At 34.0% G+C, this 12,241-nt stretch overlaps 1 protein-coding gene across 1 annotated transcript in view; it reads left to right on the forward strand.

The window, feature by feature from the left end:
* The window catches only part of SLF1 (SMC5-SMC6 complex localization factor 1), a 37,804-nt gene that overhangs the window by 8,011 nt on the left and 17,552 nt on the right, over positions 1-12,241 (forward strand). Inside the window, 6 exon segments of the mRNA XM_040580897.1 lie at positions 3,044-3,175; positions 4,644-4,697; positions 8,434-8,592; positions 9,148-9,314; positions 10,676-10,813; positions 11,473-11,638. Of these exon segments, the coding sequence (XP_040436831.1) occupies positions 3,044-3,175; positions 4,644-4,697; positions 8,434-8,592; positions 9,148-9,314; positions 10,676-10,813; positions 11,473-11,638 (816 nt within the window).

The raw sequence follows: 12,241 nt of genomic DNA on the forward strand, positions 1-12,241 counted from the left end.
GACTCTCCAAAGTCCCTGTAATAGCTTTCTTCTGTTACCTAAACTAGAACATGAGACAGTACATCATCAGATCCACTAAGGCATGAGGACCTGGATGGACCTATATGAAGAGAGAAGCCACAGTAAAGGTCATCATTCTAGGGAGACAGAGATTTTTGCTGGAATGGCTAAGCCAGATGAAGCATTCAGTGCAATATCAAATGGTTTGGAGTGTTAGGTTTACCATTCAGCTCCAAAATTGGATCAGGAGTTAAATTCACAGTGATGCAAAACATAAGGCAAAGCAAGAAAAGCAACTTGCTTCTCTTTCATCTTTCCATCTGAACTATAAGGGGACTTGTCACAGTTTGTGAATTTTCTTTTATGTGTGGAATTCACTAGAATTAGAATTTTTTACTGTTTCGCTTGAGAGAGATGCCTCATGATTCATAGCTGTTTGCTTATCAGATGCACTATTCAGAACTTCCTAGCATTTTGACCTTGAACTACTCAAAGGCCTCAGAAGATGCTTTTAGTCTGGTAGTTTCTTGTACTGTGGGGCAATTATAGTCAACTGCTAATTGAAAATACTACCTTTGCAAGCAAATACGAGCCAAAACTGTGTTACTAGGAATAACCTACTTCATTTGAAAATCCTTTGGATTCTTCAGATCAAAGCATATACCTGACTATTCCTGTTTTAACAAGCAATAAAGCTGTTATGGAAGGGTGAGGAGAGGGTTGAAGGATCTTAACATTTACAGCCTGAATAAAACACACATTAACATGGGATCTTAGTTTAGTGTTTACTCTCTTAATTAAATATGTTCAGAGAAACTGTTCTCTACTACACCTCTCAGCTAAGATAGACATTTATGTTTAATAGAGGAGTGGTTGTCAAGTTTTTGTGGCTACCTTAACTTTTCTTGATTTCTATGAGAAAAATGTGGTTCTTGCTATGCACCCTGAATTCCTCCCAGGTGTAAAAACGGGTTTCCAGCTTAACCAGTCCATTAGCTTGCACATATCTTTTTTTTTTTTTTTTTTAGACTTCATTAAAGTAACTCACCTCAGAGGCCAAGAGAGCATTACCTTTCTATTTAAATGCATCTAAAGAACCTCAGAAAACTGCCAAGACTCCTAGTCTTGTAAAAGTGAAAGTATAAAACATAGGCAATCAAATCACAGCACTTGTCCAAATGTATTAGGCTTTATCAAAGAATGTTACGGACATGCTCTTGTCTCTCCCTCCCAGAAGTGCTTGGCACATAATTCATTAGAACACTTTAACTTTGCAAATGGGTAGTCCTGCTATTTGACTGCTACTTCTGGCAAAAATAAATACCCTCCTTCCTCCCCTAAACACCTACATATATGTCCAGTTGCTGAATTCAGCAAAACAGTATTATATTCTCTTCAGTCGACCTGCAGTGACATTCAGACTATTCTTGCTATGATTTTTTTTTTTTTGAACCAAGTCTTTGCTTCATCTTTGTATTTTATATCTGTTCTTATAACCTCAACCTCGTAACTCCAGTGTTAAAATACTCTGACGGATTGTCATTAATGATTTGATCCTACAAGGCATCAAATCATACAGATTTATTCGTTCAAGATACTAAAACATGCATGATTTTAGGGACCTAATCTCACACTTAAATTTAAATGGACGCCTTAAATACTTTGTTGGATGCATGCTGGAATTAATAAAATTTTGCCAAGATGGTACTATAAATTGTTTAAATACAAGTATTTTTACAGGCATGTTGAAAATAATGTGCAGAAAGTACCACAAGAAGTAAAGACTCATGAATACATCAGAATTCAGTTATCCTTGGCTCATCAAAAGCTATTGAGAGCTCTTTTGAAGTTACTAAATTAACTCTCTTCTGTAACATGCAACAAACTCAGTATTCGTTGAGAAATATCGTTATACACATACCAAATACTTTTGATTTTAATTATACATTTAAGGGAAAATCTGAAAACAGTATGAAACATGTTCAGTGTTGGAGACTTTACTTTGAAAACCTAAAAGTATAAACTGTTCATGGCTTGCGTCTTGTCAATGCATTCACTGTGGGTTTTTGCCTGCTGTTATTTCCCTAATTTCCTATACTTGATTCACCCATCAGATTCAGGTGTTTCAATTAGGCCAGCTGCCCCAAGCCTTCCAAACCTGTTCCGAATAAAATATGGTCATCAGTACCTTTCCTAACTCCTCACACTGCAGGAGTAGGCTGCTTTTGTAATTAGTTATGCATGTATTTGCCTAAAACAAAGATGGTGTTTTATCTGTGTATCTTTGATCAAAAGCATACATTGAGGCTTAATTGTTCTCATCCTGAAATAACTTTTAGATATTTTTTTTAGTTGTATTTTACTAACAAAAGTTATCTTGTGTCTTTGCTGAGAGACTTTTCAGAATGAGTTGGAAACCAGTTTGGTAAATATTTGCTTATTCCTTATGCTTGAAAAATAGCTGGAAATGATAGATGGACTTAGAGAATAAATTACTTTAAAAAAACAAACAAACAAACCAAAAACAACAACTAAAGAACTTACAAATTTAAAATTACTAGTTCAGACTTACAGGCAAAAACTAGAAAAGATTTCATTGTAGTGGCCTTTATAAAATGAATGCATGGTCATAGCCAAATTGATGAACCAAACGTCTTTAGATATCTTTACTACATTTTTTACTAATTGAAAAGGTGTGGACTTTGTTTTTGGTGTTTTGAAAATGCCTGAGAGAGAATCCATTGTGGAAATACAGCTCTTGTTTCAGCCACAGGGATTGGGTCAGACTTAAAGCCAGTTATGAAGAATAATTATGGGGAAGCTTACATTGACAATTTCTATGCTATAGGTTCCTACAACATCAGTGTTTTGTTTCCAAACCACCAGCTGTTTATCTGGCACATAATGTAGACACTTGAACAATTACAAAAGCACGTATATGCACGCAAGGGTTTACAATAGAATATGTAGAAAGACTCAGCATGTAAAAGCTGGGTTAGAGCATTAGCTTTGAAACTAAGAAGTATTTTTTTGCTTTGCACAGAATGAAATACGAAATACTGAAGATACCAAAATGAACAGTTTCCTGGCAGCACAAGAAACAGACCAAATCGTGTCTAACATGCAGCTTGCTGAAATGAAAAATGCTGTTGTAAAACATATATATTTTGCTGCGGTAAGTAACAATCAATTAATGCTTTCTTAGTATAAAATCTGAAGTTTATATTATTAAATTTATTTTTCATTATAGTAATGAGCTAATAAAGTAGATATTTTAACATCTTTTGAAATAGTAATAATGCCTTTTAACCTGCAGTGTTTAATAATCCCGTATTTACTACATCTACCATTAATCAAAATCTAATTTAGTTATCGTAATTGGTAGGCATGGGTGTGTGGAAGACATGGTGGACTACTTGAAATCTCGGTGTAATATATGAGATAAGTAGTAGCTAATGTTGTTCAACAAAATGTCTTTGGATTACAGGCCTTCTATGACTTTCCTGTTATCTAGCTGAATTACACTAACACATTTTTAAAACTAACCATACCCTAGAGCAAGCATTTTGTTGATTCATATAAGTGTTTTTTATTACAAGTAAAACATAGAGATAAATGCACTCTTTTGTTTTAATGTTGTCACATGTCTAATCCTGATAAACATGCTACATTAGGAATTAAAACCACTGTTTCATATCTTTAAAAAAAACAGTTAATTACTTTGAATTAGGATATATTATCTCTCTAAGTTACAGTGGTGCAGATGATAGTGTGCAATTATTTTTGTAGGAGCTGGGTTACATAAAGCACTGTATGATTTTTTTAACTGCAAACTCAGGTCCTCTATGTGTATTAGTATAAGTTCTTAGTAGCAGAAGATTTAGAATATTTTAAGTACTCAATGTACACAATTTTTAACCAAAAGATTAACAAATAGAAGTCTCCTGTTGTTTAAATCTATGTACCTTCAAATGTTGCATCTTCTGTGAGTGACATTTTATCAAGACTAGACCTGCCAGACCTTTAAAAAATAAATGTGTTGTTGACTTTTCATGTATGCTACAAACAACAAGTGCTCTTATCCCATTATCTTTCTCTCAAACTATTGTGTACTTACGTGCAGATAGAATAATCATAATCCTGAAGACAATCTCTCCTAAAAGACTTTTTTGGTAACATATATTAGTTAGATGGTAACACTAAGCTGTAACTAGATATAGCAATAATAGTAATACCTTTTTCCACCTACTGCCATATCTGTACATTATAGGTGAATTGCAAGAGGAGTCCAAAGTTTTCATTTTGCCATAGAAAAAATGAAATGCTTAATATTTTTTACTGTGGTTAAGTGGACCCATTCTAGTAAAACTGTCCTTACATACCAACCACATAAACAAGCACAGAGAGTGACAGGAAAAATGGGGAGAAAAATTGCCCATATTATATTTTCCTTTTAGGTCACTAATCCTGTATTTCATAATTTCGCCATCCCAATATTAAAAAGATAAATAAGAATAGATAGCCATGTTTGAATGTTTTGCTTGAACTGTATTTAATGGAAGTTGTCATTTTGGGAGTTCTATACAGTATTGAATATATTTATTGGTATCCAGTGTGCACGTTGACTTTATCCTGTTTTACAGGCTGTTAAGCACAAGTTTGCTCAAAAGCAGCGCCTGAACAAATGCACTCCAGAGGTAAGGATTCTCACAAAGAGGGCACGGTGCATATATGGAATTTTATTATGAAGTTAGGCAAACATACTTTCATTGTGAAATTAGCTATCAAATAAACTTTTTAAAATATTTATGTTGTCCAAAACTCTGATAAAGTTTATTGAAGAGTGAAAGAGCATCATTAGAATGCTGTATGACACTTTCACTACTGTTCCCTTTATTACAAAGAAAGTCTTTAATCCTGCTAGTTAAAAGAACCTGACTGGTTATTGTTAGAAGAAGAGGTAAAGATTGCCCTAACGTGATTTAGAGCATTCTAAATTATTCAAGCACTTACTTTATTGCTACTGCATAAATAATAGCTAACTTTTTGCAGTGCTCACCAGTTTTTGCTATAGAGACAGACTTTAGCTGAAGATTGTCTCACTGTAGAAACAGTACCTTTTCTTACAGCATAAGCCTTAACATCATCACTCAGGTTTCAGATTCTATAGAAGCACAGACTGCTAGTAGAATACATTATGTTTTCCAGTCCTGTTTTCATAATACTATGAGTTTATTTATTTTTTTGTTCTATTAGTTAATTTCTCTTTTTTCTTCCCACTAAGCCATGTATATGCCATTGATCAGGTACAGGTCAGCAACAGGTTTTATTAAGTCTTCGTTATTTCTTAAGTAAATAAATACTTTCAAATTTTTCCCTTTTCTATCTATAATACTAAGAATAAATCTTTAGTCAATATTGAAACATTGCCTGTTAGTACTTAAAAAGCATTATATACATAGTAGCTATGATCTACTTTATATGATAACTTGTGTTATTTAAAAATTAAAATGGGAAACAATGTAAGATCTGTTAGCTTCCTGTATTTCTCAGGAGCTGAAGTTGTGGTATCTTCATGAAATGTACTACATAAGTAGTTACTTAGTATATAAATGAAGTCTCAGTCTGTCAAAATGAGCTTTCAGACTTCACAGAATCTTTTTTTTTTTTCAAATTTGATTTCTTTCCATTGACACAGTAAGGAGGGGAGGAGAAAAATGTTTTTAAAACATGAGCGCTGAAATGCCTTTGTCATTGTCCAACACTACCATTAATGGGCAAAATGCTGCATGCATTTCTGTTACTGGACAGACTTGCAATAAAATGTAATGTTAATGTTTAGTATATTGAATTTGTGGAAAAAAACTTTAGCTTTCTTAACACATGTAAGCTGAAGTTGTTGTTCTGTTATTTATTTATCTATTTATTTTAAGCCTAATTATGATACTTTTCTTATGCGTGACATGCCACTTCCTTTAGCTTCGTGGAATATCCATTGTTAGCCTTTGCATCTGATATGGGACTTTTATAGGCAGTATATTTACGGCTTTTAAACAATACACATTTGCAGTAATACTAGTGAAGTAAAATAAAACCTAGAAACTAAATTAACAGATTAGAACCTACATATTATATATTCAGTCATCTCAGTTTGCATCTGCTAGGAAGGCTTAACTCAGTTAAGTGTTCTGTTATCTGTCATCTTCCCTGAAATTTTTATTTCTCTTGCATCAGCTCTGCTTCCACATTGTGCTATATAAAACACAGCTTGTTGTCTGTGTACCTTCATTTTTCATTTGTTTCTGCTTAAAGTTCTGATGGTTGTACCAGTAACACTTAAGAAACTGCTAGTCTCTCATCAGCCAGAGTACGAGCCAGTGCAGATCTGTACCGTTTGTTGAATATTAAGCCCTTGCAACAGGTGTCTGCTGATACTGGAAAAAGTCCATCCCCTCAGTTTTCTATCATCCTTCCTTACCCCTTACAAATAAACTGAAAACCAGTTCTCCAGTTCCTACTTATCTTGCATGTACCATCCAAATAATGCATCAATGTTACTGTTTCTTCTAGGACCAGAATTTTCAAGAGACAGAAACATTTAGGTTTAATTTCATAAAAAGATGGATGCTGGTATTGATCCTCAGATGAGGGCCAGTAGTAACGTGCTCGTACATGCACAATATACGGAGTTATCTTCACACATCTTAACTCCAGATGACAGAGAAGTTGTTCTTTGACTGCCATTAAACAGTTTATGATTGCTCTTTAGATCTGCTGTTTGCATATAATGTGAGGATTTTAATAGTGCATATATGAATGAGAAAACTGAAAAAAAAAATGAGTTGCAAATGCCAGATGCACAAAGACTTGGTTAAAAGAAAATTGTCTAGATGGGCAGCTTTATTTATTGTTAACAATAATGTTATTAACAACTGTAACAACAGCATATGTTGGGAATCTGAGGAATGAAACATTTGCAGACAAACTGGGTGTCTGATGCTAAGGTGGAGCTCATTCAGTGAGACTTTAGCTGTGATTTAACTGTGATCATTTCTTTCAGAAGTTTTTTCAGGTTTGACCTGAGCCTCTGATGTTTTTAGTTTATTACTGAAACCTTTTTTGAAACTACCGCACATCATGATAGCAGTGCACTCTGTAGACCTCAAAACCACAGTTGGACTGAAAGTCTGTGTTAATTTAAATTTGAAACTAGTTTTAAAACAATCAGTAGGATGTCTTGAATAGCTTTCTGTAATGTATATTAGGAGCCAAGTTTTTAGGCAGAGATCATAAAGTCTACGATTTGTCAGGGACTAAAGCAATAATAAATTTATGTAACTGTTCAATTCCCAGCAGTCCAATCAATGATCTTCCTGACTCTGCTTTTCTCAATTGTGACTCCCTGTCCCAGTTTCATTGAAATTACCAGAGCCTCAGGCTGTGTGATCCAACAAAATAGCTGGATTTCAAAACAGAAGTTATCAGGCAAAGGGAAGCTGTGCTTCAATTAGCAATATAGCTGCAACTGGTTTGTGTATCTTAGCTTTGGCTTGAACCTGGACTAGCGGAAAGGTATAAATGGCAATGTAGCTGATATCTTCAATAGCTCCTCTTTCATATCATTAATCTGTGGAAATTAAAGTTTGGAAAGCTGAGAGTACAGACAATAACAGGGAAATTGCAGAGCAGGTACAGTGTTTCATGAAAGCCATTAGATCCTTCTGGGTACTCTGAAAGCTTGCTAAGTTAAGTGTTTTGCTGTCATGAGTGGCAGAGAATAAGAAGGAAGCCCTGTGCCATTAAGTATATCTTCAGAGCTTTGACATCCACTGGGATCAATACCTGTGCTTATCTGTAGCATTAGCTGCTTCTCTGACATGCTATATGGGAATAGGGGAACTAGGGAGATAAAACAGTTCCATGGTTTATGCTTTTATAATGTGTACTCGTAAATGATGTATTTCATGATCTTACATTTTTTTCTGATTTTTTTTTAGCTGTTCAATGGTACTTATTATCTTACTGCTCCAGCCATATACTGTGGGATTTACTCTGTACTTTTGGAAATATTAACGCTTCTTTGCATACCTTTCCAGAATAAATTATAGATATGTTATTGAGTGTGTGAATCGTAATTTGTTTTTTAAAAGTGTAAATGTATTCATATCTTCTAAGAAGAGAAGCACATTCTGAAACCTACTATCTTTTCAATGAAAGCCCAGTTCAGTGAAGTGAACTCAGTGAAGGTCTTTCTAGATGACAACAGTTTATAAGATCTGGCAATAAGTAATATTTCTGGTTTAGTTTCTCATCTTCTCCCTGTATTATTATATTACCAACATTTTACTTAGAGATTTCTTTTTAGTTCTTGAAAGTTATCTTTGTCTTTTTTATTAAGCTGTTCTTTTACTTACAAAGATTTTTCATTCCTAGGTTAAAAGTACTGTCCCATCCAGAGGCACATGGTATATACTTGAAGGATTAGTGGAAGCGTGTTTATTTTCTGATGTAGTCACAGAACTTGCTGCTTGTCAGAAGTACTCTATGCCTCCCATGCAACTTCTTCATTCTCTTCTAGAATATGTCCTATTGGTGAGAGATGACGACTAGACGTGTTATAAATATAAAAGCAAGAAATGGAAATAGTATGACTTTTGCTTCTGCCATTTTAGGTTTTTTTTAGTGATGTATTCAGTCTTCACTTTGTTCGTCAATGTATTTGTGTTAGTAAGGGAAGAATTTAATACTTCAGGATTTTTTTTAATTATTACTTATTTACAAGCCATATGAATATAGTGCTCTAAATATTGTGGAAGAATTGGCCCAGAATTTTTTTGTTGCTTTTGGAAACAGCACTTGTGACTTTTGTTTTTTAACCTAGTAAGCCACAGATAGACAGTTCGATTGAGAAAAAGGTTTGTTCTAAGCAATGTTGCATTCAGCTGGAATATCACACTCCTTGTTTCCTTCCTTTTTTCTTTAAACTCTGAATTTTGCAGCTTGTAATTATGCATCAAATTGCATGTTAGTTCACTGATTAAATTTGGTCATTTGGGATTGTAAGGAATAAAGAAAACATCTAAACATCTAGTAATTGTGGATCTTCGGCCAGTATGGAACCAATGTTGTTTTGTCATTGTGTTACAGGGAAATACAGATGCAATATTTTCTGCTAAACTTAATCACATTTTGTACCTTGTTCTCCAACATGATCCTCCTTGGAAGTCCCCATATATGTTAAATTATTATTTGAATCTTCTTCAGTGTCCTGTCTGTAAGAAAGGCACTTGGTCCTTCATAGAGATGCTTGTAAGGTAAGAAAGTTTAAGGAGTTGTTGGATGCAATAGTTGTTACATTAGTCCAGACTCGAGGACTGGAGGGTAGAGTTGGATTCTGTTGCACCAAAGTCACATTCTCACCAGAACAAATTAACTGTATTTGAAGATCTAAAATTGTAACTGAGGTTTGGGCCTTTCACTTTATGTTTCAGGAAGTGTTAGTTCACAGGCAGGAGCAGAGGGGTTGGAAAGGAAAAATATACATTTTCTTGTCCTCCTTCCTTTTCTAAAAAAGGGTTATTTTATTTTTTAAGCTTTCCACAAATTATAATAATGTAAGTATTATTGCTATTTTGTTGTATATATGTATATATACACACATAAATATATCTGTAGTTACAAAGCAAATTCCAGTCTTAACAAACACGTAGCTTTATGTTGTATTTTGATTTTCATCATAAACTTCAGCATCTTGTTAAGGATGTCTGACTACATCTGCAAGACTCAGTACATTGGAGCTTTTGGGGTAGTTCATGCTTTAGCTTGAACTTTTTGTGATTTGCATCAATAGAAATTAATTCTGTTCATTTGGAAGAGAAACTGTCCTTTTATTACAGTCATAAAATCTTAATAACATTTAAATAACTTGGTACAACCATGGTTACAGATAAATGAATGTGCATGATTGTAAGCATGTCTATAGCCTTGAAGGGCATTGAATCACTGTACTTGAATCACTGTAACTGGACATTTAGTAATTTTTAATAGGAATATGTCACATGGAATGGAAGAGAATTTATCTTTTAGATAAAGTAATTTATCTTTTAGTACTTAGTGGCAGAATGTCAGTACCCAGGAGTTGTATACCTGGTGGTTCCAGGACTCAAATTGCTAGCCAAAAAAATATGTTTGCACTTTACTTCAAAATTATGTCCATCATGCTAGACAATTGTTAAGACTTGATCACAAACTGTAGTCCTGTCAAATAATATGTGTGAACTGTTAACCGGAACGAAGGTATGTAGGATCTTACAAGGTCTCTAAAATATTACAAGACTCCCTTGTAATTAAATAATTTTAAAGAAGTTCTGTTAAATTCAGTAATTGTACAGTACCTCAAGTAGAGACAGAAAAAATAAATACAGTTAAATTATTTCATTCGCACTGTAATACAAAATCTAACACAAAGCCCTAGTCACAAGCATTGATTTTTTTAATTGTTACTGTTTTTTGAAAATACAGCTTTAAAACCAAAAAGGCTTTAAAATGATGAACGTTGCTGGGGAGCAATGTATTTCTATGTCAAAATTGTCAAAAGTCAAAGCTGACTTTTTTGCCAATAGATCAGACTATGATTTCTGTCATATAAATGGATTTTTTGATGTGTATTTTTCAGGTCTTGCGTTTATTACAAAACCATTTGTCATGCAGCCTTAGATTCAGGGAGAGAAGATGAACAGAGGATAGTTCACAAAACATTATTGAAGTTTTTCTTTGATTTAGTAAAAGCTGAAGTAGAGTTTCTGACGGAAAGGTGGGTTCTATAGGATACTACTTTCTTAATACTTTTTCACAATTTAACATGCATTTCTGTGTACAGCAGGTTGTACCCTGTTTTTTCTATGGCCCTAAGAAATTGCGGTTCTACAGACATGGCAGTTTATCCAATTCTTTGTTTATTACAATTTATATAGGTTTTTTTTCTAACTGTGTTTTAAGGCCTCTAACTTTTCCCAACCTGTTATTTCGCTATATGATAAGTATTTCACTATATGACAAGCAAGCATTTAATTTTGCTCATAAAGTTGTATTTTTAGCTTTGCAGTGCCTTCATATTCATTCTTAAAGTAGACAAGCAGCACTTTGAACATACTGATTTATTTTAATTTTTTTAATTCAGTTAGCTGGTATCTTTTGCTAGGCCAACAATTATCTTTCCTTAGTTTATCGAGTATAAAAAAGAGTCTTGTGTTTACTTTATGTGATATTAGCACAATATTAGAATTCCTTTGCTCTGACTGTAATAGTCATCATTATTTTACTACTTATTCATCAGAAATTGTGTCTGATCTTTCCATACTTAAGACTTGCCAAACCTGTGTGTGTTTTGACAGAAGACAAGGTTTCTGTCTGGTAACTATAGTAATCAAAGTGGCATAAAGATTTAGGGGTTTTCGCTTCCTTTTTTTACAGTTTGGTTGAAGGGACCCATTCACAGCATCAGCCAGTCATGCCACAGACAGTTCTTCTGAAGACCTTTTGGCTGGGAAGCGAAACCTCAGTGCTTTTTACCAAACACATAAATATTCTAGCAGGTTGGGTCGTATTTTCCCATAGAGAATCAAACAGAAGAAATGATGTGAGTATGAATTTTATACTTTAAAATAATGAAGACTGACATATTTTTTAAAGGTGTTCCTTTGTTCGTTCCTTTGTGAGGAATTATATGTAAGTATCACAGCTGCTTGTTATAGCTGCCTTTTGTTGTGAAGCATGCTGGTTTTTGCTCCACTAAAGGAAATGAATTGATCCATAAGATTCTCATATTGATCTGTAGAGAAGAAACGAGTCATGAGTAGCTTGTTGGCTACATTCAGATGTTCACATGCCCTTACCAGCAGGTATTACTGTAGTCATTAGGGACACCAGCTTAACACATCCTGTCAGACAATAAGGTGTAAGGAAAGAAATTATTATCTTGCTTTACAGTGATTGTATTCAGGAAATGTTGGAAGGAGAAAGCTAACAAAACTAACAGTTTTTTGCTGTTTTCTACAGATATGCATTATTTTATTTTAATAAATGCCCTGTTCTTTTCCCCCCAAGTTCTTTAGTTTCATTTGGTATCTTCCCTCGGTCTTTTCATAGAAATGGAATTGGAGGAAACTTAATTGCTGTTCTGTGACCTGCTGACCAGCAGGACATTGACCTGAAATATACTGAGTGTCCTCTATACCACCTC

Source organism: Falco naumanni, chromosome Z, assembly GCF_017639655.2.
Source record: "Falco naumanni isolate bFalNau1 chromosome Z, bFalNau1.pat, whole genome shotgun sequence".
Classification (NCBI taxonomy): Eukaryota; Metazoa; Chordata; class Aves; order Falconiformes; family Falconidae; genus Falco; species Falco naumanni.